Below are 22,574 nucleotides of genomic sequence, written 5' to 3' on the forward strand. Positions count from 1 at the left end.
TGAACAAGTACTGCTATTTTCTACTGGCCACAGCACATCGCACCATTATTTCACCTGCCCTTCATTTAAGAGAAGTTTAGTATTACTTCAGACAATGCCATATCCCCAGTTTGCTAACCTGTTTGCATGGCCAGAGACAATCTTTAAGCACAGGAACCTCACTACAACCCCCAGCACACAGGCTACAGTCCAATGTTTGTTCGTTTTGTAAAGAACTGAAAAAATTAATACTGCTGGCATTGAAATAAGTGTATTCCTATGGTCCAACTTTCAGCTAGCTAGCTGAAAAATCTGACAATATTTAGGGTCATGTGGTATAAAGAAAACTAAAAGCCAGAACAATCATAAAATTTCCTGCCTCGGTTATTTCTGACTATGCTCCTGTGAGCATGGGGCTGGTATCAGATCCAAAATATCAGTACTATTCTCCTGAAACTTTTACAGAGTTAAAATATATCATCATATATATCATCCTATACATCATCCAGCTATGATTACATACGAAGAAATTTATTCACTAGGCAAAAAAAAACAAACATGTATAAATACTCATATCCACTCTTAAGAGGCAGGAACACCTACATTTGCTGTCTTTATTTTGCTGTCTTTTTTTTTTAAAAGGATTCTTAACTGAACTATTTCCTTTGAGAAAGTCTCAATAGCATCTCCCTTTATCCTGTTCTCCAACAATTACAGCCTTTGGTAGTCTTTATTAATAGCAATTTTCCACACTGTCTTCTCCTACTTTATTCCTCCAGAAGTTTCCAGCTACAAAAGATATTTACCTTTTCATAAGCATACATTGCTGTCAAAGTTACAGCAATAAATACTGGGATTGTGAATGAATTGCCTGGAAGCACTACAGTTGAATTAAGGATAAAAAAGCACCCACAGAATTTGGAGATGAATGAAGAAAAAACTAATAAAGCAGCAGCCTATGCTATGCCCTACCAAAAAGAAAAGGGAGTCATCTCAACTGCAGGAAAGGAAAAGAATGGTCCCATTTTCCACCCACCCTTTCCTGCCTTCTCTGAGAAGAAGTCAAAACACACCAGCTAGCACAGTATTGCTGGCAACTCCTAACTTCAAATTCAGAAGAGGTTTTTCCTTACCGGTATGATACATTAGTTGTGTTACCTTTTAACATTCTTTTTGCTTAAGTTGTTTAGAGGTGTTGGGAAACACCTGTGAATCATAACATAGAAATTAGGAAGGACTCCTCTAAAAAGGTGATGTGGCCCATAGCCCAGCTGACATGCCTCTACACCAACACACCCAGCATGGGAAACAAGCAAGAGGAGTTGGAAGCCATGGTGCAATTAGAAAACTAGGATTTAATTGCTATCACAGAAATGTGGTGGGACAAATCACATAACTAGAACATTGGAACAGAGGGCTACAAGCTTTACAGGAGAGACAGGCAGGGAAGGAAGGTGGGGGTGTTGCCCTCTATGTTAAGAAATTGATAGATTGTGAACAGTTCCCTGTAATGAACAGCCAAGAGCAGGCTGAGAGCCTGTGGGTAAAAATTAAGGACCAGACCAACAAAGGACCTCTTGTGGTTGGGGTCTACTTACAGGCTGCCCAGTTAAGAGGAGCCTGTTGATGAGACTTCTTGCTCCAACTACAGGAAGGATCACACTCAAAGGCTCTCATCCTCCTGGGGGATTGCAGCCACCTGGATGTTTGCTGGAAAAGCCACGTGGCAGGAAGTAAGCAATCTTGAAGACTCCTCAAGTCCACTGAAGACAACTTCCTCGCCCAGGTATTAGACAAACCAACCAGAAGAGAAGCATTACTGGACCTGGTGCTCACCAGTGCAGAAGAGCTCAATAAGAGGTTAAGATTGGAAGAAGCCTAGGTTGCAGTGACCACACTCTAGTTGAGTTTGTGATCTTGAGGGATATGAGCCTGGCTAAGAGCAAAATCAGGACCATGACCTTCAGAAGAACCACCTTGCAGCTGCTCAAAGAATTAGTGGATGAGATCCCATGGGACACAGTCCTTAGGGACAGAGGATCTGACTGGAGCTGGCAACTCTTTAAGGATATTTTCCCTGGAATGCAAGAGCTCTCTATTCCCATATGTTATTAAATCAAGCAGGGAAGGTAGGAAACCAGCATGGTTGAGTAAGGATCTGCTGGTCAAACTTCAGCAAAAGAAGAAAATGCACAAATAGTGGGAACATGGCCACATGCCCTGGGAAGAGTGCAGAAATGCTGTCCAGATGTGCAGGGATGGGATCAGGAAAGTGCCAAGGCACTGACAGAACTAAACTTGGCAAGGGATACAAAGAATAACAAGAAGCCATCCTATGAAAGCAAATTACTGAAGAACGACATGATACCTATGCTTTAAAAAAAATAGTTAAGAAACTGGTATTTCCCAGAGTAAATTTAGTTTGACTTTTAATACAAAACAGGCTGAAGTAGGTCCAGAAAGGATACCTACCTTGCAAGACAATGAAGCAAAATCAAATTTAGCATTTAAGGTTCAAGTGTCTGCAATCTTTTAATCTAGTTTTAGAGTACAATTTGTTACATGCTTGCAACAGCTGAATTGCATCTATTAACCAGCAATACATATTTTCACCAATTATCCAATGACTTATTAATAGCTCCTTCACATGGTGACAGTTCTACCAAATACAACACTGTCTAATGCACACTTTGGAATGCATGAATTCCTATAATGTAGCTACTTTTTGAGCTAATAACAGCTGGGGGGGAAACAATCTAAAAGATGGAAGGATTAGTAAGAGTTCTCTCAAGAGCTCTTGGTATAGAACAGGGATGATCAAAATTACCGGATGACTTATGGGGATAAACTGCCTTTGGAAGAGGAAGCTTCTGTTAAACTGCTACAGAGAAACTGACACTACTGTACTTCCAAATCCACAGGCTGAGGGCTAATCCAACAGTGACACTTGGAAGATACTGTTCATTGGATGGGTGTTGTGCTTTAAGACATCAAGGGCTCCTAAGCACTTCAGAAAAACAAGCATACAAAAAGCCACCTCCCAGATCCTAGCCATCTTGTAAAAAAAAATCTCCTGTCTGAGGCTGGGCAAGAGCTATTATGGAGCAAACAATGGCAGCTCTGTTTGCTTTCAGAGCTACTGCTGCAATATTTAACTCATTGCTTCAGAGGTCTCTATGGCTCTCAAAACAAGGACGAGTCTGTCTGTAGACGAGAAAAAGAACAATTCTCAGATTTTCCAAACACAAATCAAGATACTTAAAAATTTGCCTTCTAATTGCCAAGAGAGCCTGTTGCAGTTCCAGCAAATGTTTAAATACTAAATCCAGCAACTAGGAATGTGCACTGATGTCCTTGAGAATAAATGGCCTGTTTTCTAAATTATCACTGACAAGCATTAGGTCAGCAACATGCTCCTTCCCAATTCAATCATACTGAGATTATCCAGTCACAGGAAATTGGAAGTGTCCATAACCAACCTCTCAAGGACCTGCAACAAACCACAAAGTTCTACAAAACTGAGCCTGATAAACTCACTTCCCCCTTTCCCTAACAGCTTGAACCTAGTCCTAGCAGCAGTGCAACACAAAAAGGTCTACAGATAAGGTGGAAGAAACATTTCATTTGTGTATATTCAGGGGATATAATCCACCTAGACGTCAAATCTGAATGCAACAAGTATTTTCAAGAATTGTACACACGTGCATCCACATCACAGATAAATCATTACAGAAGGTAAAGCCCGTCATGTAGGGCTTCAGCTGTCATATTGGAAGAACACTAGTGCAAGCCAGAATAAAATTTAAGAACTGGATAGATTCAGGCAGCAAAGGAAGTAATATTTAACTCATCTAAACAAAGTTACTGCCAGAAAGACAAGCTTGGGTCGTATCATGTCTCATTTCATCTGGTGCCCTGTTTCCACAAACGTAAATCAATGAATGCTATCAGCAAAATGTCCACATTTTCAACAACCACAAGGGTCAGTGATCTGCCCTATTTGGGCAATACCTACCCAGCATATCACCAAAGAAGGATAGTTTGTTTGTCTTCAAGGTCCAAGGTTATATCCATTGAGAAACCTTATCTGTGAAAGATACCTGTTTTGGAAGACGAGTAGAGACTGAAATGGTGGAACAGTATTTCCTATTGTAAACTGCTTTTGGTGTAAGTTAACCTCAAAACGTATCTATTCCAAACTTGACAGTCATGTGGAAGATTTGGGATTCTTCCCACAACTAGAGAAAGACATTTATCCGTTTTTTAGACTATCATTAACATTCTTATCTCCTCTCTGCAAGGTCATTTTCTTTACTAGCTGTAAGCCACAGTCCCCTGCAGGATAAACCTGCCAAGAAAATTTATCATGTTTCCAGGAGCTGGAAAACATATTGCCAGGTCTGGAAGCTAATTAGAAGAACTACATTTTGAAGAGCTATCAAAACAGGTTTGCTAATTTAATACCAGCTAGCTGGTCTTTCATTTATGCCTGGCAGTATGCTAGACAGTAAGTGTCTCATGCTTCCCTGAAACTATACATGGCAAACATGTGGCTGACACTCGCTGGGTATATTAGAGATTTTCTAAATAATAAATGCTTCGAACTAGCTATATTCTTCAATCTTGAATTGTTCACAGACCAGCCTGCTAGCAATGAAGATACCTGTCTACTTTAAATCATTTAAGTATTGAAACAAGACACCAGTTAGAGCAACTAATATAGTCAGGCCAAAGTTTACATAACTAAGCATATAGATGTATGCCCACAAATCGAGTGGGCTTGATTTTAAAAAAAATCCTCTTGCCCATAGAAATACATTGGATACTAGAAGTTTTTCCTGGACTACAGACTCCACAAGTTATTCTCATCCTGGATAAAATACTATCCTTTCCAGTGCATACATTCAAGTTAAGAAGCGTTATTAAACTGCTTTAGTTTAGGCTTAAGTAATGCTGCATATGAACTATTTAACTACACCACAGCATTCTGATACAGAAATCTAAATTTATATCAGAAGCTGAAGTAGTTCCGTGAACTCCTTTAAGACCCTGACAAAAAAGTACAGTATTCACTCAACTGCTTTAGTAAGACAGTGAACTCGAACCAATTAACCCTATAATTTATTAGCAGAATTTGAAGTAATATTCAGTTTCCCTTTCAAACCAACCCACAAACTATTTGATTTGCAGTTCAAAAACACCTTTGTGAAAACAAGACTCTTAAAAAGCCAGAGCTGTGCCTGAAGTCATGGGGTCTTTAACCTCCTCTAATCTTTCTGTCTTACTGCAGGGAAGGTAAACTCAAGTGGCCTGCACTGAGATATCTCAGCAGAACTTTGTCATTACACAAATTTGATGCATGTAGTTATACAATTAATTCCTATGTGCGTGTTCGCACACCTTTCACCCATAATTTTGATCTTACTACAAGTTTGCGTTCACTTATGCCTCTATTCAGGGATTCTGTACCAGTTAACATGGAAATGACTCTTGACTAGTAAGCATTGTGTTCCACAGAGTACTAGAGAGACCCATGCTCTGCTGTAATTATACTTCCTTTGCAGTAAGGGCACTGAAAAGGAATTAAAAGTTCTTTTAAGAGCTAGTTTAATTCAATTAAGTAAAAGGTTTTTATTATCCCTTTATAATAAGTCACACTTGTAACCGTGATGTTTTTCTAAACTGTTTACTGTTTGAACTTAGTCTTCAAGCACACGTTGAAAGAAAATATCTTTTGACATAATTAACCTCATTTCTCCAAGTTGCACAGAAGGCAAAGGCATAAGTCAGCCCAGGGAAAAAAAAAGCTATTATAATAAAGCACATACCGCATAAGAGAAAGAACATTTACTGTATATCATCTCCAGCTCACATGCAACTGTGCTTAAGACTTATACCACAAGAACTTCCAAACCTGTTTTAGGAAGCAAGAGCCAGGCTTCAATCAAGATTAACCAAACAGGACCATAGGCCCAGATCATTTTATCTAATTAGAAATCAATATTAGAAGTCTTGGTTGCACTTTTGGTTAGGAAAGCATTACAAGAAAGTCTTACTGTGTATCAAGATAGTTGCGTAAGTTGCCTGCAACATAGATGGACAAAGTAACACTGTCTCACAGTTGCCTACGACTGAAAATGCTGAAGAGGCAAGATGGCTCAATGCTTATTCATTGCATTAAGAAAAGCCAAAGGCATCAATTAAAACTTCATACAAGAGTATTCTGAGAACCGGTCCAGGTATCCACTAGGAAAAGCCTGAACGGCAGCAGGATTATTGCTCCAGTTGTTACTGTGATACTGTCATTTTGCAGTGGCAGGGAAGATTCTTTGAAATAGTTTAGAAAACAAAAAATGCGAAGAGGAAAGGAAGAAACAAAACTAAAGCAACAACAACTGAAACGGATTCACCAGTTTCATAGCTAAGAGACAAAGCTAGGTAATTAAAACCCAGGTTCACGTTCCTCATATTGATCAGCCAGGACAGAGACAACAGCTCAAACTGCAGCCTCTATGACATGCTGTTCAAAACATCAGAAGGCCAAAATGAGCCATTTGAGCTAGTCTTTTAGCAGTATTTCCTTGAACTGTGTGATTACTTTTATTAAAATATTCTGACTGCAAATTCTGTGTTATCTAAAAAAAGCCTTCTTATCCTTCCTTTAAAATTACACATTTATCACAGAATGGGAAGGTGTGAGTCACATTTTACAACAGACATTATACAATGGATCTGAAGTCCTAGGAATCACCACTTCCAGGCTCCTTCTATACTTTCTACAATTTAAAGAAAATCCTAAGCGATCGCTCTTTGTGATCCTCTGAGTTCTCCCAACTGAAATAGTTTCAGGTATTTTAAGAGAGATTTAAAGGTACAAAAATACCGTAATTCCTCATTTGACAGGTACATGTGAATGTTTAGTACTAATTCCCTACACTTCCACAAGAAAATCCTCAAATGCCCTTGATGTTTCACCAAACCCTGGCTTCTAATGCCTTTGTAGTAAAGGACACACCTAGTAAACACACTCACTGCTGATGAGCAGACTGTAAAACAGCTGTAAAAAAAAGGCAAGTTAAGACTTCCAGAAATTACAGCCATTAAACTTACAGCAGTCCTCCATAACCATGAACTTAGTTCTTTAACATTAAATGAGCCATTTTCAAAATTTTTCATACAAGTATATTGCCATCAAGCAATATAACATTTCAACATGAGTTAATTCAATAGCTTTCCAGTGCAAATCAATGAAGATCCTTTCTTTTCCCATCACATTCCTGCAGATGTGCCTAAGAATACTTCTAGAACCTAAAAATAACCCATTAACAACCATTCTAGTAGGTTATATCTGAAGCCTAATCATATATTTATTAAAAAAATAATTTACCTTTCTTCTTCTCAAAACTTGTAGAATAAAACCCATCAGAAAACTAAAAGACCTTTTTCTGCAGCTTTTGTGTCTTGAAAAAATAGCTCACACACATAAATAGTTAAAGCAAATGCTACTAACCTATTGCCTACCTGTCCTGTTCATAGGACAAACACAAGTGAACATCAATTAAATGACACACAGAGCCCCTATCCCTGTTCTCAGAAGAACTGAGATTTTTTTATTCCAATTCCGTAGCTGTTATTGATTATGTAGATGATATGGGCTCCACACGTTACTTGGATCTATCCATTACGCCCATTTTGTAAATTTGTAGGAATTCCTGTGCAAACATCAAGCTAAGCAAAGACACAGAAAGGTTGGCATGATGTAGTTTGTGTATAGGTAACACCAAAGGCTGCTTACCAAAACCTACTAGACACAGTCTTTCTAACCACACCCTAAGGAAAAACACAATAGGGCACCCAAATGGAGTCACATTCTTTGAAAAGGTTTTGAAAAAGCTCAAAGACGAGGAGGAAGTTTTATAAAAGAAAGCCTCATAAGAAACCCCATGTTGGACATACTCAGATAGATAAGAAGGAAAAAAAAAAGAGTATCTATTTGATTCAGAAAGACAGTGCTTGCTAGGACTGCTTGCAACTTCCACACTTTCAAAGTCTGGAGGCTAAATAAAACCTAGCTGGAAGACTGCATTACAGCCAGATTGCTGCAAGGCTTAAAATTAGCAACTGGGAGAAACAGTATGGATGTACATGATAGCACTAACCATGCCCAGCCATTAAAGTACTACATGAGATAAGCCATCCATCCATCTACAGAGTACCAAAGTAGCACAGAGTACCAAAGTAGCAAAGTTCAAGTTTTGATGCTACTGGTTCCTTTTCAAAAGGTTTGCATTTTAAAATTCCACGGCCGCTCTGCATCCTACAGACAAGAGGCATGTTTTACCAAACACAAACCTTCCTCAGACACTGAATATTTTGGCACACACACAAAAAGAAAACTAACACATTATTTCAGGTGAGAAGCTAGCCAAACCTGAGCTCCCTGCAATGATACAGCTGTGCCTTTGACTACATCTAGCATGTTCTCTAGCACTTGGTAGCTAGCTTCAGAGGAGCTTTAGTTCAGCCTGTCAGGAGCTAAGAGGTTCTACGGATAGACACTTCCATCTCCTCCATTTCCAGGAGATATGTTAGTACACGTATTTCAAGACATGCGTTACTCCAACTTTTAAAGGTATTGTCAGGAAACACACTAGAGAACTGACACTTAGTGATGCTCTCTGCTCACACCTAGCCAGCAGACATCCTATACGCTTGCAAAAAAAAAAAATCTGAGGAACACCAAGTACTGGATGAAGAGAAAACATTCACTGTTACCAGATTCACAGTTCTGCCTCATTCCTAACTTATTTTCAAGTATCAGCTCTTAGGGAGAATTAAGATGGTTTGTACCACTGTAATTATTGGAAGGAAAGGAGTATTTAGCAAACATACACCTCTACATTAATCAGTCACACAAAATGGAAAACAACTGCATATGGTGCATTTACCGTTGAAACTATTGTCTCTGGTAAACTTCATTAGACCTGCAGCCCTGCATAAGGTAACTAAACCCAGTACTCGCAGTAAAAAGTTACAGACCTGCATTTGCATATTGCTTTTACAGTTTGTTCTAGCTGTTGCAGAACTATACAGCCAATCTTTCATATCCAGTTTTAGGAGTTTTTGGGTGGGGAAAGCGCATTTTTTTAATGATTTATATTTGAGTAGGTGGTACAAAAACAGAGTAGAAAAACTGAAGATATGAGATCTTAGAAATATACTCCTAATACATAACCTGCAAGTTGTTAAAGTATTGGTACCTCAGTTATGAGGTGTATACAAGATATCACAAATTGGAGGAGATAAGGGCAGGGGCATTTCAAGCTTGCTTGTACAGACTGATGTCCTAGCCAGTAAAACTCTTACATGCTCCAACTCTGTTTTAATTACTACTAAAACAGTTATAAAAATATCAAAAGCTTCCAGTTGCTACAGCTCTAAAGTAGATTAATTGAAATTAAAGGTTTCTACCTCCCTGGGACTCAGGCTGGCTTCAATTCCAAGCCTGCTACCAGTCAGTGTGCCTCTACTGTTAGCCACCCATCAGCCCCACTCCCCGGCCCAACGCGGCTCCTTCTCCACGCGGGCCCCGAGGCCCTCCCAGGCTCCCCAACCGGTCATGGGCCGCCGCGACTTCCGATCTCCTCCTCACGAGCAGGACTGCCGTTTGCGGAACGAGGCCATTTCCCTTCTCGTCCCCGTCCCCCGTGCCGGGCCGAGAAGCTCGTGGCCTCCCCCCGCACGGCCACCTCCGGCGACGTTTCCGAGAAGGGGGAACCGCCGGGCCGAGATGCCGATGCCGGGCCCGGGCCCGGCTGCAGGTGGAGCGGCGGCCGCAGGCCTCGACCACGCGAGAGCGCGACGGCACCAGGACGGGATCCCACCCCGTTTATAAGTATCGAACCGAGCTCCCCGGCCCTCAGGGCCCCCCTCCTCAGGGCCCCCCTCCTCAGGGCCCCCCTCCTCAGGGCCCCCCTCCTCAGGGCCCCCCTCCTCAGGGCCCCCCTCCTCAGGGCCCCCCTCCTCAGGGCCCCCCTCCTCAGGGCCCCCCTCCTCAGGGCCCCCCTCCTCAGGGCCCCCCTCCTCAGGGCCCCCCTCCTCAGGGCCCCCCTCCTCAGGGCCCCCCTCCTCAGGGCCCCCCTCCTCAGGGCCCCCCTCCTCAGGGCCCCCCTCCTCAGGGCCCCCCCGCCGCCAGCCCCCGGAAGCGCACGACAGCGGCGGCCGACTACCCCACCGCCTCGCCTCGCCTCGCAGGACCGGCGCCGGCCGGGGAGGGGGGTGGGGGGCGGCGCGGCGCAGCCTAGCCTAGCCCGGCGGCCGCTACCTGCTGCGGGCGGCGACCCCCGCCGAGCCCCGTGCGCTGCTCCCCGGACGCGCGCCCCCGCGCCAGCCGCCGTTCCCCTGCGCTATGAGCCACCCCGCGCAGCGGTCCTAAAAGAGCCGCTCCCGTTGGCCGTTGCGCACGCGGCTCGCGCCCGCCCATTGGCTCTCGGCCCTGCCGCTCCTAGGGACGAGGACGCCGGGGGTTGGCGGCCGGGCGGGAGTCACACCCAGCGACCCTGAGGCGGCCTCCGCCACGCCGGCTCCGTGAGGAGGGCCGGAGGCCTTCGCCGCTCGCCCGTTGTCGCCCTGCAGTGCTTTCGTATGTGTGAAATTGCTGGGGGCTGGAGCAGTGCGGCGCTAGGCCGGCTTCGGTTGTAACTGGCTGAATTGACGCTTGAGAAACGTTCGGCAGCTTGCGCCTGCCAGCCAGCCAAACGCCCCTGGACCCTGTGCCCTGCTGTAATTACCGGCCTATTGCCCATACACATCGCACCTCTGCTACAAAACCCATTGTGCTACATTACCCCACGTTTGTTACCAAATATCGCCAGGCCATACAGGGCAATGTGCCGTTGTGCCATGCCCTGTCACCATACACCATTCGTTTCACAACTACGCATTGCACAGGTGGACATGCATCAGATTAAAAAAAAATCAAGTGTTCAAAAATTAGGAAATACCCAATATGAGCTTGCCCAACTGGTATTAGCTCACATTACAGTGCATATAAATTATTATATGAGAACTGCTGTAAACATTGACTTTGCTTGTGCAACTGCATGCTACTTTTCGGAACAGTTTCTGCCTGATCCAGGCCATTAGAATGGGAGGTGTGCTCATGTAATCAGCAGCTATTCAATTTATGTTTTCCTCATTGTTTGATGAGTCTCCCGTGATTTATTTATTACATAGCAGTTAAACCATACTCTGGATATGAAAACATTAATCTCTTAACAGAGCACTTAGAATCACACAACGCTGGACTCTATCAGAATATCTAGTGGGCAGTTTTTCAAAGACGTTATTCCTCAGGTTAATACCTGCTTATTAAAGCTGAAGCATTATCCGATCATCTGCTATACAGGAGAACCAGGAAACCCAGGCAGTGCACAGGTCTGAGTTCAAATCTCCCACGATCCTGCTGAAAGATTTTACTACTTCGCTATAGCTATTACGGCACCGATGTTTCACTTTCTTGTTCTGGTGAAATCCTGACATATTGTAGTCTTTCTGACTATAGGAATGAATGCCTATGTGAAATAGGCATTTCAGATTCCCCTGTATGGTGGAGCCCATAGCAGCTCAGAGATACAGTTGCAGAATTACTTCCAGTGCATATGTACTCTTTGGAAAGATTATTAAAAAAAGAAAAAAAAAAAAAAGAAAAAAAAAAGAAAAAAAAGTCCACATCCTATCAGGCACATACAAATTATTACAGTGGTTCAATTTGGGTGCATTTTTCAGAAGTCACTTTGTAAAATGTGTGTATGACATCAGCTGGAAGTAAATGGCAGGTATTAGTGGTATTTCAACAAGGGCAAAGCAGTCTGTTTTGTCCAGTCTCATTTTCTCATTTGATAACAGCTAAAAAATGGTGGGGTTTTAAACTTTCTATATAATAAATGCTGTATAATCTAATGATTGTCATAGCTCATTAATGATATGTTATAATGCAATGACAATACCTTAGCTGATGCACTCAATATGAATTGTAGTCTATAATAATAATAATAAAGCAATTTTGGCATCAGAACTTTAAATCAAATTTCTTGGCAGAATAGGGGAAAACCAGAAAAATACATGTAGAAGTTATCAAGCATGTAATCGATAGGCTGAAATTCACAGGTTTTCTTCACATTCATGGGTTCTGTGGGCTCCATACCTCTGACAAGATCACCATGTCATCAGCACACATCAGGTCCGTGCAGCACCACGAGGTGACTTAGTGGCAACACAGCAGAGCACAACATCACAAAGCTACCTTCAATGCCATCAGATCATTACAAGTATAAGAACAGCCAAAGCACAGCATTATCCATTTGCACTGATAATTGGTGAGTTCTGTTCAGTGAACTCAAAATATCAACATGTTTCAATGTAGTAACATTTTTCTGACTCAGTCTCTTACTGCACTAGGACAAAATGTCTCAACAAAGCAAAGCATCGCAGTGATATGGAGTGAGTTCACAATGCTGTAAAACTTTTTCAGCTTCTCAAGAGCCTTAGAAATTTTAGGGATACTGTGAGATCCAATGATTTGATTTTTTTTCCAGAAAATCCTTTCAAAGTCACAATTAATTTATCCTTCCTGAATTATTTATGAGCAGGAAAACATCACAGTGACATGGTATCACAATGCATTTGCACTTCAATACAGTAACATACGGCTGCTTCTCAAAGAACCTACCCAACTGGTTATACTAGGTAGCAATGCGAAATCTTCATCAGAGGAAAAAAATGAGAAGGCACATAAACATGCTCTAGTTTGGGAATGCTGAATAAATTACAAAAAAAAAAAAAAAAAAGGACAAACAAAAACCAACACATAGGTTTGCATTAGTTTAAATAACAAAGGTGTTTGAAAGCCTGTTACCCAGCACAAAAATGTAGTGTGACACAGGGTTATATAAATCTCCAGGTGAACAAACACAAGAGCCTCCAAAGGCAAACCTTGGTTTGTTATCTGTGAGAGTATGAAACAAATGCCACCATAGTCACAGTCAAGGGGAAGAGAAAGAGAGACTGAGACCCAGTTCACGTCTTTATATCCATTCAGGTTTCTGACCCCTACCTACAAGTTATTTCATTCACAGGAATCTTCTAGGGACTGACTTAGTTGCATCTCTCCAATTTTAAACGAGCCCAAGAGTTGTAAAAATGTTGTGCATATTACTGACCTTTAAATCTTTACTTTTACACCCTGCTTCTCATACTAGGTGCCCCAGTCTCCCTGCTTTGGAAACTGAGAAAAGTGCCACCAGCAGAAGTGAGAAAGGACAAGTACCAAAATCATGAGGTATCACTAGAAATGACAGCCATGCCACAGGAACAGGCTGTTCATATAAAAACTTTGTTTCTCTGTGCATAACTTCATCACTATATACCTCAGAAACTACTGGTTTTAGGCAAACAACAGTCATGTGGTTTTTTGTTTTTTTTTTTTCTTTTTTCAATAGGCTGTGGACATACTATAAAGGGTGTTTTTTTCTGCATAAAATAAGGCATGTATTTACCACAAGTTAGCTACTTATGAGAGCCAAATGGATGCTCACTTCTGCTTGGTGAGCTTCTATATGGTAAATTCAACCATTTAGTTCAAGGATTAGTCATCATCAAATTTTACTTTCCATGCTGCCAGAAGTATGCACACAAGCAGTTTCTGTACAGCAAACTTACATGGTAGTAGCACTTCATTTGTGCTTGTGATGATATGATACTTAAATTCAGTTAACAGCTGTATGTATGGGTGTTTATAAAGAGTGTATTTATGATGTTATGAGCATTAACAGATCTTACCCTTAAGCTGCAGTGCATTCCAGTCCTGGAATGCACTGCAGAATTTATGCTAGAATTTACAAACTTGCTTCTGTGGTTCATTGTGATATGGGAGATGCAGTTTCGCAAAAGCACAAATCCAGGGCTTTGTATGAGGTACAGGATACTGTAATTAATACAGGTAAAACTATTTGTTTTCTAATTTGAGATACTATGGTTGAAAGCAAAGGGCCTGACCAAAAGTAGTTAAACCAGTTTAGGAAAAGTCCAGGAAATTATTTTCATCTGTGTATTAAAACTAGTCACAGTACTAAAAGCTTTCTTTGGCTTCAAAACAGAGCAAACCTCTCATGAGAAGAAACTGTTACAATTTTACTCTCCCAGGATGTAATGCTGGTTTTCGTCAAGTGCTGCTTTTGTCTTTTACAAATGAATTAACTGATTGAATATACTTACTTAGCATTCTGGGTGTTTTTTAAATTTAATCCTGAATATGTTTAACACATACTAGGTGTAGAGGTACAAACTGGATGGGTTACTTTCTATATTGCTTGGAGTTGAATGCACTCTGCTATCTTCTGTATATTTTCTGTGCTAATGTACAGCTCATGTTTTCCACGCTGTACGTTTTCCATGCTAATGTGCTAGTTCTTCATTTTTCAGTGGCAACTCTTAGAATTACAATGTATATTTGGTACAGATTATGCAACCACTAAATCACAGAATAGAAAGGACCTCTGGGGATCATCTAGTCCACCCCCTGCTCAAAGAAGGGCCAAGTAGAGCAGGTTCATCAGGGCCATGTCCAACTGGGTTTTGAGTATCCAAGGATGAAGACTCTACACCCTCCCTGGGCAACCTGTACTGGTGTTTGACCACCTCCACAGTTAAAAAAAAAAAAAAAGCTTTTTGTTTGGTTTAAATGGAATTCCCTGTGTTCCAGTTTGTGCCTGTTGCGTCTCATTCTGTCAGTGGACATCAGTGAGAAGAGTCTGGCTCCACCTTCACATTGATACACAACCTTCTTCACAACATACACACATTGCACATTGATAAAATGCCTCCTGAGCCTTCTCTTCTCCAGGCTGAACAGGTGCAGCTCTCTCAGCCTCTCCACATATGACAGATGCTCCAGTCACTTGACTACCTTCATGGCCATTCGCTGGACTCATTCCAGCGTGTCCATTTATCTCTTGCACTGTGACCCCAGAAGTGTCTCACTAGTGCTGAGTAGAGGGGAAGGATCAACTCCCTTGACCTGCTGGCAATGCCCTTACTGTTGCAGTCCAGGCTGTTGGCCTTCTTTTCTGTGGGCGCACATTGCTGACTCATGGTCAGCTTGCTGTCCACCAGGATCCCTAGGGCCTTTTCTGCAAAGCTGCTTTCCACCCAGTTGATGCTATCTATATGGGTGTACGGGGTTCTTTCCCAGGAGCAGTACTTTGCATTTCCATTTGTTGACCTTCATAAGGCCCTTTCTGGACCATTTCTCCAGCCTGCCGAGGTTCCTCTGAATGGCAGCACACCTATCTGGTTTATCATCCACTTTTTCCAATTTAGTATCATCTGCAAAACTACACTATTAAGGAAAACCACACTGTATAATCCTTCTCCCAAATCTAGCTTTCTTGCTTGCATCGACTCCAGATTTTTCTTCCTCTGATGGTTATGAACCTCATTCTAGTTTCCAAACAAAATATATCATGGGCACTTTATGCCCCTTATTTCTTCAAGTGTATACACATTTATTTTACCTTAAATATCTCTTCATGCTAATTAATATTCATTCTCTATTGAATTTATAAAGAATAATGATATTCTACAGCGGTCTCTTTTGCTAGGCTAAATAAGTTATTTTAGTCTTTTCTCATGAAAGATCTCTACATCCCTAGTCATTCTTGTAGTGCTTCTCTGCACTTTTCCTCATTTCATCTTTCTTTAGTGTGAGCCTAGCAACTATAATTATGTAGAGCAATTAAGGCAATATTTAACTCACCCCTACTGGAAACTTTTCTCCTAGGTTTTATCTGTCTTTCTCGTGGTTGCATGAAATTACATATGCGTACACATGTAATTCTCCTTCTGTGTCATTCTCCAGTGAACAAGTCTCTAGCATGTAGCAGTTTTGTAACAGTTTCGGTCCACTGCCTAACATCCAGTACTATCAAATCTCATTCAATTTTCTCTTGCTTCAGTATTCAGGAGTACCTGGATATTCCCAAAATGTACTCTGATATTGTACACTTCAGCTGTTTCAGCTTTCTGATTCCATACATATTATTAACTATATCTTCCCTTTTTGTATTGAAGCCATTAATAACGACATTATATATTGTACTGCCAAAACAGACTTTAAAGGAATTCAGCAAGTAATTTCTACTTCCACTTGTGTATTTAGCACTGGTGATTATTTTCTAGTGGATGTTGTCATCATTAGATGTGATTTCTTTGCTTAAAATCAGTCTGCAACGGCGTGTTTCCTTTGCATTAAGCTCGTTCAAAAAGACTAGATTCACTAGAAAAATTTTCACAGAAAAATACTGGCCTTTCACACTTTGTCTTTCATTGGGCCATACTCTGCCTTTTAGGCCTTAAGCTGCTCAGCTATCAGCTATGGCTGATTCTTATCTTTTCCTGCATGACTACACACAAATGTCACTTCTCTTTTTGCATTCTTGGTGCTTCACTTAAAAGCAGCAAAAGTACCTGTCCTGAGACAGGTATGATCAAAAGTATGAAACTTAATTTCCAAAGAAATTTATTTTTTTCTTTGGAAATTAAGTTTCAGAAAATTGGAAATTAAATCTCAGAAAATCTCCTTATTTTGAAAAAGCTGACTAAAACACTTCTTACCTTTACTGGTGCCATGCTATGTTCTGTCAACTCAATATTAGTGATATTTGTGTTTGATATTTTCTCTCTTCTTTTCTATTGAAATTTTCTGATGTAATTGCATTTTGGAATGGCTGATATCTACAAGAAGTGCTATAGGGTGAACCTTTAAGAGGAAGGGCGATCCTTTAAGAGGAAGGACAGAGGCTTAGTTATGGCCATGTGAGGCTTAGGTCATCACACCATTTAAGAATGTGGCTATACAGATCATAGGACTAAAATATAACAGTCCAGTAAAGAACAGGTTGTTGAAAGGTACCAGATATTACAGATGTGAAAGTTACTGCTCAGTTAGGAACAGCAGACTGGCTGAAAAAAGCTGTAAGACAGGCAGTGTAGTTATGTACATAGGATCAAAGGAAGTCTAATGGGCTCTAGTGCCCAGCTATTGGAGGCACTGAGTCAGAAGGGTCCCTTTGTATAATGATTGTATTCTATTTTTAACACAGTTTTAGTTTGTTTCTTTTAACTTTCTTTTAATTGTCCTTTAATTTCCATTCTAAATGTATTTATCAATGTACAACTTTGTTTCTCTGCCACCACTTGCCTTTTGATTCAATGATTCCATGTGTAGAGAACAATTATTTCCCATTTCAGCTTTCATCTTATTGGGCTAGAATAGCCACATTCTGTAAACTTTCTTTTGTATAGAGAATCTCCTTCTTAATCATTCTGGGAGCCCTTCCTCACTTCTTTTCCAGATTCAATTCATAATTGTATACAGTATTCCAGAAGAAGTTTCACTGAGATCTTACAAAACAAAAATATTTTCATGCCTCTGCAGAAAATGGATCTCTTGATGAAAGATTAGCCTTATATTTGTTTTTCTAATAACTACCTCATGTCAGCAGTTCACAAAAATTGTGACTTTGTTAAGTATGTTCTCATTTCCTCTTCTGTTATTTAAAACTGTTGAGGCTCTAGCACATAGTGTTTTTGGTTCTTAAGCACATTTCTATAAGCATTTCTATATAAATGAAATTTCTTCCCCTACATATTTCTCTAGGCTATAGGCTCTTTTAATGTCAATTCAAATTGGTAATCATTAATTATTTGTGTTGATGATGTTTTTTCATTTTATCACTGAATTACACTAGTGTGTCCACACATCAACATTGCCTGCTGCCATTTCCTTTTGTCAGCTTATTTCGTGCTTCACTTTCACTCATTTTAGCTATTAGTTTTCCATATATGATTGCTGAAATATGCTTATTTCTTTTGCTTAATAATTTCATAACGTATTCTTAGATTTGCTACCTTTGAGTTCATGTTCTATTCCCCCTTCTATTTACATTTTAGCTGTATTTTTCTTGCATAAGCTTCCAGTTTGTTCTCAAGGACTGACTACACATACCAACATCTAGTTCACATAAACAAGGACAATCTCAATCTAAATAACAAAGTTATTACAATGTCAAGGACAATCTTCTCAATCTTTGTAGTTACATAAAATTACACAAGCTTTTGTCTTATGATTACTTCATAATTTTTGCTGTTGTTCTAGTATGCAGTTAATAATATCCTTTGTTATAAGCAGCACATCTTCTCTCAACGGTGTTACCTCCATAGCTATTTCTTTTTAGCTTAGTGACTGTTTCTGATTTTGTAACATCAAAATAATTCATACATTTCCCTGTCTAGTCTGGTAAAAGTAAGACATTTCATGCTTTCAGCCATGACATAAGGTGGTATGTCTTCATCAGTAATATAATCACTGCTTCAGAAGCTCGCAGTTTGTTGGTGTTTATTGGATCTTTTATCCTTTGTTTGATAATGTTGTATTATATTCTTTGCCACTTGACATGACAGGAAGATCAGAAGACTGAAGCAAGCTGTGCTAAAGCCCCTCTTCATCAAAGGAATATGCAGAGGTGAGAAAACCTAGCCTGTCAAATACAGGGCACTTTTCTGTTGCCTTTGGTTTCTGTCCCCACAGTGCCCAGGTTCTCAAGAACAGATTTCAGTAGGGTAGTGGAAGAACTGTGACAGAGCTGTTTCTGCCTTGACTATCCACTGAGAGGGATGGATGAAGTGAAGTTCTGAACGTGAAGTTACACCTAGTAGTGATAAGTTACGTCAATGTCGTGGCCGGCACAGTTACCTAAGTATCTCCTGTGAAGTTGCCTGTGGATCCTGTAGCAGAAAAATGCTGAATGGAAAGAGGCATCTGCAGCAGTTGAGGAAGAGAACAGAGAGTTGGGTAAGCCAGAGAGAACAGAAAAATTCCCTAAAGAAAGGTGGATCCGTTATTTTTTTGTAGCCTGCACTGAATGAAAAGTGAGTCAAAAAACTCCTGCTTGCTCAGGTGACTCCAAGGGATAGTTAGTGGGTAAAGCCTATATGTTCAGAAAAGATACATACCAGATTTCTGGGCATCAATTTGCTTATACCATACGACTGCCTACCCAAACGGAGCTGCAGGGATAGCACAGAGAACTATGGTCTTGTCATCAGGTCAGCAATGTATATCAGTTCTCTACAGCTCAGAGCTATTTGCTGTTAGTCCACCAGAAGCCCATACTTTCTGCCCTAGAGACACTTTATCTAAAAAGCTCTACGGTTATCTTAGTTGCAGTCAGGTGCACTGGCACAGGGAGTTGCTATTGCTGATTGGGTTGGGGAGACAGTTAAAGACAAAGCCCTTACAGAGTTCGTCTGTGGGATTTGGAATTGAATCCCCAGAGCAATGCTGGAAGGCACATTTTCCTGTGTAGTGACCATAGTACTGAGGGTGCAGAAGAGCAGAGGAGCTGCCAGCTTGGTGGAGTGCTCCCATCTGCGGATCTCTTCAAGCTCTCTTTCATAGCCGCATCTCTGCTGTGTGGCCCCAAGGGCTAGTTATCATTCTTGGTCTTCATGAATACTGCCTTTGTTCATTCAAACTTAATGCAACAGTCCGTTCAACCCTAACAGCTGTTGCAAGGCTAGCAACCCTCTGGTACTGCCATGGAGTAATCCTGCTATGCAAGAAACATGTGGCTTTCTCTTGACACAGATTCACAAGGAGTATCATTTTCTTAAGGCTCCAGGTTGTACCTGTCTGGATTTTTCTGAACAAGAAAATTATTTTCTGAACAGGACAATAATAAAAGAAAGAAGAGAATGGCATAATTAAGAGAATGGCTATAGAAATTAGGGCAGGTAAAAGAAAGAAAAGAATTGCAAACATGAAGATGTGTGAATGGATGGGGAAGAGCTGAAGACTGGCCATCAAAAGCAAATGGAGATGTTGATACAATACTAGAATCCTGAATGGATTTGTGCGTATTTCATGAAAGCGGCATTACAATGCACACTCATTACTTGCAATGTGCCTATTTTGTGACTGCATTAGTATATCAGTGTTTCCAAAAAACAATATTTTTAGGTATACAAGCATAGGCTTTATATACGTGTATCTGCATTTTTATGTCAGTGCTTCATCAGCAACACAAGACCAAACAAGTGAGGATGGCTAGTATGAGAGCACATCAAAGAAGTTAAAAAGTTATCTTTTAAAATTAGACAGCTGAGTTGTCACATATGATTAACCTAGTCTAACTTACTGACTGGGCAAATACGGGCCTTCTTGAATATAAAACTGGAAAAGATGTATGCAATTATACTATTTACAAAGTTAAAAATGAACATGATATAAAGAAAATCCATCCAGGAAGATTTTATGACATTCTGTTCCCAGGACAAAATTTATTTTGACTTACACTGCTTCCAGCAGGCAAATTATTTTTTTTTTCTTGTGCTTCCAGAAATTTCAGGAAAGGTCTTTGAAACATAGAGTGATTAATTCATTTGAGCTTGGATGTCACCGTAATTACATGTCACAGTTTAATCAATTATCTTCACATATGAGAAAGTTTAAACTATACTTTATGAAAAATAAAGAATTAGATTGATGCAATTTAAAAACATATAATTAAAAATCTATATTCTTTCTATTAAAAATCTACATTTAAAATCTCTATTTTTATATATAGGTTTTTGTCATTATGCATATAATAATATCTATCAACAAATAAAATATGCAGCTAGTAATTTTGAAATAATTATCTCTCTGGTCCTTTACTACTATTACTAGTTCCTGTGCCATTTTAACTCTGTCAGAACACTTGAACACAAGACAACTTGAAGATTCCATTGTGTATGAAACTAATATATCGAGTGAAATTTATCTGTACACTGAACTCTCAGAAATGTTAATCATCAAAGTCAGCTTGGAGTTTGCCTCCAAACTGCTTCGCATGCCAAGGCTAAAACTTCTGTGATGTAAGTACTGTGAGTGACTGTGATGTGCTTTCTGTTTTGCAATGTGTTTGAGCCCTTTACTTGGATGCATGGTTGTACTTCCACCACCAAAAGGGTCACAGAGAGTACAGAGCTCACTAAACTGTTCCAGGTAGATTTTATGCTCATCTTGGGTTCTGATGCTGAAATCTTAATTACATTAAGGGAACAAGTCCAGCTACCTACTTTTTATGGAGTAAATGAATATAATGATGTCAAATGGGTGACATCACTGTGGTGACGAGGGAAGTGGAGGGGCAGGCACTGATGTCTTCTTGCTGGCGACCAGCTACAGGACTCGAGGGAATGGCATACAGATGCGACATGGGAAGTTCAGATTGGATATCAGGAGAAGGTTCTTCACCATGGTCGGACACTAGAACAGAATCTCCAGATGAGTGGTCATGGCACCAAGCCTACTGGAGCTTAAGAAGCATTTAGATGATGGTCTCAGACATACGGTTTAAATTTTAGGTAATTCTGTGTGGAGCCAGGCATTGGACACGATGATCCTTGCAGGTCCCTTCCAACTTGCAATGTTCTTTGGTTTTATGAAAATAGTTTGATGCCTAGTCAACACAGAGCAAAATTTTTCCCCATCCTTGGATCTTCACCTTTGTCTTTTTAGCTATTTAAGACATTTAATAAACTCTTGTCCCATAGCCTGGTTTGATGAGCTCCCATCTGACCAACTGAGCTGGAAAAATTCTTTCAAATATTCCTGCTATTTCAGTTGAGACTACAGGGTTACATCTTCTTTGCAGATCTTTGCCAGAACATAGCTGTACTCCCCTGGTCAAAACACATCTTTGGCTTAACAGAAATGAATAAGTGCACAGTCTGAGACAGCAAGATTTATTTATGCTAGAAATTCATTTTGGAAAATGAGTGGCTGAACATTAGTGATGTGAAGTGCCATTGACTTTCTTTCCTGTAATGTGGTCATGCCCCCTAGCAAAGATTTGTCATTCTTCATCAAGGTTTTCAGGCTGGCAAAACATGTAGAGCCCTGGATAAACCACAAGAACAGCTACAGACTCATGACAAAACAAAACTTCAGTGGGTAAATGAGAGCAATATCCTTGCTGGAGATTCCATGTTGTCAGAGATATTAAAGTATGGACAAATGCAAATCCTACCTTAGGAAACCATGTCATGATGAAACAAATGTTATGTTGAAAAGCAATTCCTGTTGCTACTGTGAAATAGTTGCTCTGCTATCATCCCTGGCCAGAGTCTGGAAACTATCTCTAAATGATATAGCATGCAGCAGATATAGCAGTACAAAGACAAAAGGATCAGTCTGGGATACGTGTATCTTCTGGCTCTTAGCCATGGTCCTGGTACCCATTCTGAGGTTTTTGACTTTCTTCCCACCTGCTTGAGGCTGACTCTAGAATCCTATGTAGGTCATTGAGTGGTATGACCCGGAATGTGATTAGAAATTAAAATTTAGAAAAATAGCAGTAGTGGTAGGAGATCACATTCACAGAAACTGTGGAACTTCCTGCAATTAATTAATTTAATCACCCACAGCCACAAGTCAGCAACAGAAAAAAAAAAAAAAAAAAAAAAAAGAAAAAAAACGTACAAAAGACAGAGAG

The 22,574-nt window shown here is 40.4% G+C and overlaps 2 protein-coding genes and 1 long non-coding RNA gene across 4 annotated transcripts in view; 2 read left to right on the plus strand and 1 right to left on the minus strand.

The window, feature by feature from the left end:
- FAR1 (fatty acyl-CoA reductase 1) overlaps positions 1 to 10,455 on the minus strand; it is a 37,932-nt gene extending 27,477 nt beyond the window's left edge. The window contains exon 1 of one of the 2 annotated variants that reach the window (XM_048070005.2): positions 10,304 to 10,455. The gene's annotated coding sequence lies outside the window, so the exon portion shown is untranslated. The remainder of the gene's footprint in view (positions 1 to 10,303) is intronic. The other variant, XM_048070006.2, reaches the window with a different exon arrangement.
- On the plus strand, positions 8,915 to 10,283 carry LOC136790883 (basic salivary proline-rich protein 2-like). The gene is made up of 2 exons (XM_066997506.1): positions 8,915 to 8,980; positions 9,516 to 10,283. The coding sequence occupies exons 1-2, from the start codon at positions 8,915 to 8,917 to the stop codon at positions 10,281 to 10,283; spliced, it is 834 nt and encodes a 277-aa protein (XP_066853607.1).
- LOC125183484 (uncharacterized) lies at positions 10,353 to 20,578 on the plus strand. Its single transcript, XR_007165560.2, has 3 exons — positions 10,353 to 10,621; positions 13,239 to 13,318; positions 18,499 to 20,578. It is a non-coding gene; the product is annotated as an uncharacterized lncRNA (long non-coding RNA).
- The last annotated feature ends 1,996 nt before the right edge of the window (positions 20,579 to 22,574 follow it).

The sequence above is a fragment of the Anser cygnoides genome, chromosome 5 (genome assembly GCF_040182565.1).
Source record: "Anser cygnoides isolate HZ-2024a breed goose chromosome 5, Taihu_goose_T2T_genome, whole genome shotgun sequence".
NCBI lineage: Eukaryota > Metazoa > Chordata > Aves > Anseriformes > Anatidae > Anser > Anser cygnoides.

Excerpts from the sequence above, each read along its gene's own strand:
- LOC136790883 (XM_066997506.1), top strand. The coding sequence starts at position 8,915 with ATGGTGCATTTACCGTTGAAACTATTGTCTCTGGTAAACTTCATTAGA. Across the intron at positions 8,981-9,515 it reads GACCTGCAGCCCTGCATAAG|CCACCCATCAGCCCCACTCC; the intron begins GTAACTAAACCC and ends CTCTACTGTTAG.